At 37.5% G+C, this 7,035-nt stretch overlaps 2 protein-coding genes across 2 annotated transcripts; one reads left to right on the forward strand and one right to left on the reverse strand.

Annotated features, from left to right (window-relative positions):
• Positions 1-329: 329 nt before the first annotated feature.
• Positions 330-1,431, forward strand: LOC118435593. The gene is made up of 3 exons (XM_035851882.1): positions 330-960; positions 1,037-1,168; positions 1,244-1,431. Exons 1-3 carry the CDS (start codon positions 765-767, stop codon positions 1,429-1,431), a joined length of 516 nt encoding a protein of 171 aa, XP_035707775.1. The 5' UTR covers positions 330-764.
• LOC110849801 (mucin-2) lies at positions 1,216-4,884 on the reverse strand. Its single transcript, XM_022097254.2, has 7 exons — positions 4,652-4,884; positions 4,105-4,304; positions 3,302-3,668; positions 3,006-3,117; positions 2,821-2,924; positions 2,061-2,173; positions 1,216-1,818 (listed from the first exon to the last, which is right to left on the reverse strand). Exons 1-7 carry the CDS (start codon positions 4,766-4,768, stop codon positions 1,713-1,715), a joined length of 1,119 nt encoding a protein of 372 aa, XP_021952946.1. The 5' UTR covers positions 4,769-4,884; the 3' UTR covers positions 1,216-1,712.
• Between the last annotated feature and the right edge of the window lie 2,151 nt (positions 4,885-7,035).

Here is a 7,035-nt window from a genome sequence, read left to right on the forward strand (position 1 = left end):
GGTCTGCAGGAAGCAGAAAGTAACAGGGACCGAATTTTTTGTGCTTACTGAAAAATTGGCAAGCGTCGTTTCTTCCCTTGGTGTCATTACTTCAATGGATGTCACACTTTTCAGTAATTATTTTCAGTAAATGCATTCGCTCTCTTGACTATTGGTCATCATCATCATCATAACCAAGAATTGTGCAGTGGGTCGTGTCCACAATTGAATTTGGCGCTTGAATATTCGCAGGAGTCTCACATTGCCCCATATTTATTTTAGTTACCGGCCAACGCCACCTAGCGGAACTTTGAGCAACCATTTTGCATTTTTCGGCGCTAGGGGGCGTTCTTCGCCGAAAGTACAAAAACGTTCTCAAAACGTTGCCTACACCAGAACAACCAGTGGCGCCCCGAATTGGACGAGACTTGAAATTCTCACCCGTGGAGTATTTACGTGACCTCTAAGCTCGGCACATTCCTTAAAATTGTTACTCAACCTGGGACCTACGCCCTTAGAGTTGTAACTTGACGGTGACATGGAAGGCGCTTCTACCTTATGAAATAAAGCCTCATGTTTGCCTAGAGCCCGCAAAGCGGGCTACGGAGACTAGTTATGGAATAAATGATCGCAGGATATTTTCGCGCGAAAATCACGTGCCCACTTGATTACATTGGGAGCGGGGTGAAATTCAATTTAAACCTGCGATCAGTTATTCCTTACTGCCCAATACACGCCACCACTATTCTGTTTTTTACACAGATTCTAACGAGTCAAGGAACTTCATGAATTTTGCGGCATTTAATGGCTTTAAAGCTGTTCAAAGATATAACAGAGGTACCCTCGCGGACGAAATTTTTGGCCGGGCAGGGATAAAGATTGTGACCACCTCTGCAGCTGCTGAACTAGATGTAGAAGGTGTCCAGATAATAGCATCTGGGAAAACGTCGAGAACCGTTATTGGAACAGTAAAGTCAGGGGGTAATAAATAATTTCATAACAAAAAGACTCTTAAAAAATAGCAATGCAAAATTATAATAAAGTTATGAATTTACAGCCCCAAACAGCATTCGTGAGCCGTCCTTGCTGGCAATAGATAATTTTTTCTTTCGTGGAGGAGTCGAATTAAACCACCAGCTATACTTTTTCCACTCTTTTACCAAATTTCCACCGCTCGACCAAGTAATTCGTAAGTATTAACTATTATAGGTACACAATTAAATAACTACCAGCCGATAACCAAAATTGATTTATTTTTCTTCAGAAATATTGACAAAAGAGACCGATTTCAAACTATTAGAACTAAAAATGTCTGACGCGTATCAGAATGTTAGCCAGAACATGATTGTTTTGAGGGGTCTGTCGGAAAACAATAACAAGGGCATGCTGGGAAAAGAACATTTCCTGGAATTAAGTGGAATCACCATGTTGGGAGGGGTAAACCTGCATTGACCAATTCTCTAGTTATAACCTAAGCTGAGGAAAGTTTGGTCAAATCTTGTGGGGCTAGATTATAGCCTATATATTTATTTATCTACTTTTTAAAACATGAATGTATAAGTATTCTTATCCGACCCATTTAAATTTGCAACATAATGTCGGGAATATAATTAATCTGCTGGTCTTGCTGGATCAGAACATATTTATTTATTATGAAATGTTTACAATTTTTCACTCTTTGCTCTATATTTTTCCTCATGGGGAATTTTCCCCGTAAAGAAGGAAATAATTAACTATTCTGCAATAATTTGACATTGGTTTACCCTCCAATAAAATCTCCGATCTGATATGTCCACTCCGTTTTGAACTTGCACTTCCAAACCCAAATCATTTTCCACACTGGAATCGAAAGAAATTAGTTTTCAGATCATTACCAAATAAATAATTTGTTGCATAACCGCACTCTAAATAAAGTTGTAGAAAATTACTCAAGGATGAGACAATTAATTGGGTAAATAAAATTTACCCATTTACACAACGGTTGGATAAATTTTACCCAATTGTTTTGCCATCGTCCATTTTATTCGAGTAAATTTTACATAAGTTTATTTAGAGTGCCCATAAATTTGATAAATACTTACTCAGAGTAGCGGAAGCTAAATCCAGAATAATACTTGTGGCGGAACATGAAACTCGAAGATTGACTCAAATCCCAATATGCACTGCCTGGTACGGTACCAGGATTTGTGTATTCCTACCAATTAAGAAATGTGAATTTACTTAACGTTTTGGCGTATTTTAAAGTAGTAATTTCATAATATGGAACAATTAGTTATGTACATTACTGTGAGTGACGCACTCCGTGTCCGTGAGAAACATAGGGTCAAAGCAAAAAGGGTCTGTGGGGTTGGACGTAAAATATTTTGAAACTTTGCCATAATTCCGAAAAAATTAATAAGGGTATTCGTAATTTCGTCGTAACCTTAGTACCGTAACATAGTTTACGATGATAAAACAAGGGGTCAGGTCAGGTTTCGTAAAAATCGGAAGTGTAGGAACGTGATTTTCGATAACAGGATGGTACAACGCTTACAAAATTTCGTAAGCGTCGTAAGTTGTTTTACGATTCGAAGAATACTAAGGATACGAAGAAATAATGAATACCCTCAATAAGAATTTTGTTTTTCGCATAAAATTTTCTATAAGTGTTTTCCACATAATGGAAAAGTTTCAAATTTTTTACGTAGTACCCCCTCAGACCCTGTTTTACTTTGCCTTGCTCTGTTTCTCATGGGCACAAATTTTATGGCTCACAGTATTTAATGGAAATCGAGAACAGAAATTGCGTAATATTTACATATGTATAAAGCCTTGTTATGCATGCTAAAATTGTCCAGTTACCCAAATAAAAGGATAATCTATCGAAGGACTCAAATAAAGACCGTAGGAATATTGTTCGTTTCCAGTTCCAAGAGCTGAACGAAGCAGATAGCTGGAGTTGAAGCCTGCATAAAAAAATTCAGGATATGCATGACAAATCGAGCCAGATTACATAAATAATTTATTGTTTAAACAACTCGACTTACTGATAAAGTTCAACCTCCAAACTTGAGACAGGTCTGTGCAATCGCTAATGTGTGGCATTAAGTGGACTTTTTGAGAAGGTGAAAGTGTTGATCCGTACACGGTCAAGGCCACCTGCGCAAGGACAGTGTTTAATTCTGTAGTGATGAGGTTAAGCAAGTAGGAAAGTTAGGTCACGTGTCTTCAGAAATGAAAGTGAAGACAAATCACATATACAAAAACGAAGACAGTACAATTTTGAGCACGACTTTGGACAAAATTTTAGAATTTAAGGTATGTAAGGATTTTGGGGACTTACTCCGGGGTCAAAATCACTGTAGATAGTGTAGTGGAACCCATCCTGAATTGGGTCAGGTGTCGTAGGACGAAATGTTGTGGTAAAAAATTCTGTAGTAGTTGTGGGCGTGGTTGTAGTTGGTGTAGTTGTAGTTGGTGTAGTAGTTGTGGGAGTGGTTGTAGTTGGTGTAGTCGTAGTTGGCGTAGTAGTTGTGGGAGTGGTTGTAGTTGGTGTAGTCGTAGTTGGTTCCGTGGTTGTTGTTGGTTCCGTGGTTGTAGTTGGTTCCGTGGTTGTAGTAGGTTCCATGGTTGTAGTTGGTTCCGTGGTTGTAGTAGGTTCCATGGTTGTAGTTGGTGTGGTTGTAGTTGGCGTGGTCGTCGTCGAATCCCTGAAACAGACCATATATAAAGTTTAAAGTTTTAGTTTAAAGTTTTAGTTAACGTGCATGCATAATATGCATTGCAAAGTTATTCTTGTGGGTCAACTAATTTATTTACATATTTTTAGCGAGCGCCTCAGCGCCGTAAAGATTGTTTAATATTGGTAGCCCGTGTCGCGGAAAATGAATATAACGAGATTTATGTGCGTATGTAAAAGAGGTGACGTGCAACAATAATTCTACTGTACATAAATATGTATGTGATACAAGATTATCTACATATATATTTGAATCTATGACCATATGCGTCGGCTGTGATTTTTAACGTGTCGTTGAGTTTTACTTCTGAGCGCATTTCTACTACCACCATTTCAAACAGAGCCGACCCATATCACCGGACGGTGGACATGCAAAATATTAAGGATTAGAAAAAAAATTCAATTACGGAGGATTTGTCGTCGTCACGATGACGCAAGGCGTCGAAACCTCGTGATTGCACACCATTAATGACTGATCCCAAACGGTGAAAGGAGGACAGCAGTGTCCGACAGGATTCCCGTTTGTGCATATGATAAACTTGCGACAGTCGTATGGATATGGCAGATAAGTGGGGATACCTTCCTCCCAAGGGGGACATGTAACCAGCTATTCAAGATGTTTCATAATTACAAAAATTAGTTAATAATTTCGCAACGATAGATATAAAATTTTAAGATTTTTATATGTTTACATATGTATGTATGTATGTACACTGTTAGAAATCCCGTATTAAAATTATACCAAGCGGTATTCATATAAATATTCATTACTCTACCAAAGTGGTACTGATAAGTAATACGTGTGGTAGTACATAGCTCGGTATTAAAATTTTACCATATCAGTAGCAAATTTTTACAGACCGGCAAAATTTTAATTGCCATTAAATCAACACCTGGATTAAGTACTTTACAAAATTTCTAAAAGCGTATGTACATATGTATTTAGTTAATTACTTGTATATCGCCAGGATCTATATCGCACACTAATGGCGTAGTCTGAGAAGTCGTCATTACAATAAAATGTAGAATTAAGGGAAGGATTTGTACATGTCTTAGCCGTAAAGGGGTCATTTTATTCCAATAATTAAAAATGTCGTCAATTATGCAATTAAGTCGAGGTGATTTGACAAGGATCAAGGTACGAATGCAAGTCAAGTAGTCGATTATGCCTGGTTTTGAGTTGGAAAAGATTTGTCCCCTGATTTACGCACGAGAGTGAAAAAATGTGGCCTATCTATAACAAGATAAGACCCCGTGTCACACAGAATAATGATACTTTGTCACAATGCAACTTATCTGTTACTATCTGATTAAGTTTTGAACGAGAGATTTAAATGACGTCAACGTACATACTTTTGTAATACATATATAACACAGGTAGGTTGGGTTCCAGCATAATTGTGAACGTGACTGAAAATTCTGACTTGTGAAAAATTTGCAGAAAAACTATTGTTAATAAACCGTCGCAAACGCGCATACGGAAGTAGCTTCAGACGTACTTCACCCCAAACGGTCCCACCACAACTCGGGAACACTTAATTTCACTCTATTTCACCTATAGATTAATTTTTTATAAAAATCTCATTTTGCCCCAACCACACCCCTGGCGCCTAGGGGGTGTGGCACAACTCCGGAATACATAATTTTACTCTATTTCACCTATAGATTAAATTGCACTAAAAATCTCATTTTGCCCCCACCACACCCCCTGTCGCCGAAGGGGTGCGGCAAAATCGGGGAAACACTCAACTTCACTTAATTTCACTTAATTTCATTTAATTTCACTCAATTTCACTTAATTTTACCCATAGATTAAATTGCACTAAAAATCTCATTTTGCCCCAACCACACCCCCTGGCGCCGAGGGGGTGTGGCACAACTCCGGAACACATAATTTTACTCTATTTCACCTATAGATTAAATTGCACTAAAAATCTCATTTTGCCCCGACCACACCCCCTGTCGCCAAAGGGGGTGTGGTCCGGTTGCCCCCAAAAGTTGATAGGATCCTCCCCCTGGGGTATTATGTATGATGGCGAAAACCGATTTCGATTATCTCGATCCGTTCTCCTGATATCCTGCTGACAGACAGACGGACAGACAGACAGACAAAGTCTTCACATAAAGTAGCTGAAGCTACTTAATAATTCCAACTTATGAAATGTGTTTCATTAAGGATGAATTATTTATATATCGAATATCATATCTGACAGGATGTAACATTTATAATTTAGCAGATATATACGTAAAGTGAAGAATGTGAAATAAAAAATGTTCAGTAATTATGTAAACCATTAATTTAAATGGTATGGCTAAAATGCTTCCGAATTAGAAGAATCGATAGTAATTAAATTGGGCACTGGTATATTACCACGTGTAAATATTGAGTACCTACATATGTACATATTTATATATGAACTATATCACAAAATTCTGTAAAGCATGTCAAACATTTATCGTATCCAGTAGATACATAAGGTATTGATTTCCCGATATTAAAGTTACAACCGTTTGGTATTAAACTATGTGCATATTATACTGGTCGGTAAAAACTTGCTACCGATGTGGTCAAACTTTAATTCCGAGATATTACTGAACCGTATTTCTTATCGATCCCACTTTGGTAGAGGCACGTACTTATAAATACCGTTTGGTAGATATTATTTTAATACTGGATTTCAAAGAGTTTACATTATGGTACCTACATAATATGTAGGTACCATAATATGTATTTACATACATATTATGTATGTAAATAAATATACATATGTACATATGTGTATGTATATAAGAGACGAACACGTGCACTGATACACGCGTATTTATGTATGGATGTACATAAGTAATATGTATGTACATATTATGTACAAATGTACGCACACAAACTGAACTAGTTATAGAGTGGGTAATATATTACCCACTCTAAAGTCTTTCAGCAGAGAGGGATTATCATCATTGAAGTGAAAAATTGACAAATTTTACAAGTTATAAAATTACTGCGCTTCTTCTCCTCTGCGGATGTACAGGATGTTTACAGATTTTGTGGAAAGACAATTACATGTATTACTTTTGAACGCGTAATTCAATTTGCACCAAATTTGGCACACACAATCTCGAAGGTCACGACCACACCTGCCCAAAGTTTCAAATTTCTATCTTCAAAGATGGCCCCCAAAAGTTACCCCAAAGTGGACGAACCGTAAAAACGGTTTCCGAAGCTATTTTGGCCGCGAAAAGTGCCCAAACGATAATCCAAAAATTTGGAACCCATCTTATCGTGTCCCCCACATATAATTGTATCAATTTTGTAAGAAAACGCCAGTAACTAGTTTCATCCG

Source organism: Folsomia candida, unplaced genomic scaffold (assembly GCF_002217175.1).
Source record: "Folsomia candida strain VU population unplaced genomic scaffold, ASM221717v1 Fcan01_Sc005, whole genome shotgun sequence".
Lineage (NCBI taxonomy): Eukaryota > Metazoa > Arthropoda > Collembola > Entomobryomorpha > Isotomidae > Folsomia > Folsomia candida.

Excerpts from the sequence above, each read along its gene's own strand:
- LOC118435593 (XM_035851882.1), top strand. The coding sequence starts at position 765 with ATGAATTTTGCGGCATTTAATGGCTTTAAAGCTGTTCAAAGATATAAC. Across the intron at positions 961-1,036 it reads TGGAACAGTAAAGTCAGGGG|CCCCAAACAGCATTCGTGAG; the intron begins GTAATAAATAAT and ends ATGAATTTACAG. Across the intron at positions 1,169-1,243 it reads ACCGCTCGACCAAGTAATTC|AAATATTGACAAAAGAGACC; the intron begins GTAAGTATTAAC and ends ATTTTTCTTCAG.
- LOC110849801 (XM_022097254.2), bottom strand. The coding sequence starts at position 4,768 with ATGACCCCTTTACGGCTAAGACATGTACAAATCCTTCCCTTAATTCTA. Across the intron at positions 4,305-4,651 it reads TAGATCCTGGCGATATACAA|CTGGTTACATGTCCCCCTTG; the intron begins GTAATTAACTAA and ends CATCTTGAATAG. Across the intron at positions 1,819-2,060 it reads TTTAGCTTCCGCTACTCTGA|TGTGGAAAATGATTTGGGTT; the intron begins GTAAGTATTTAT and ends TTTCGATTCCAG.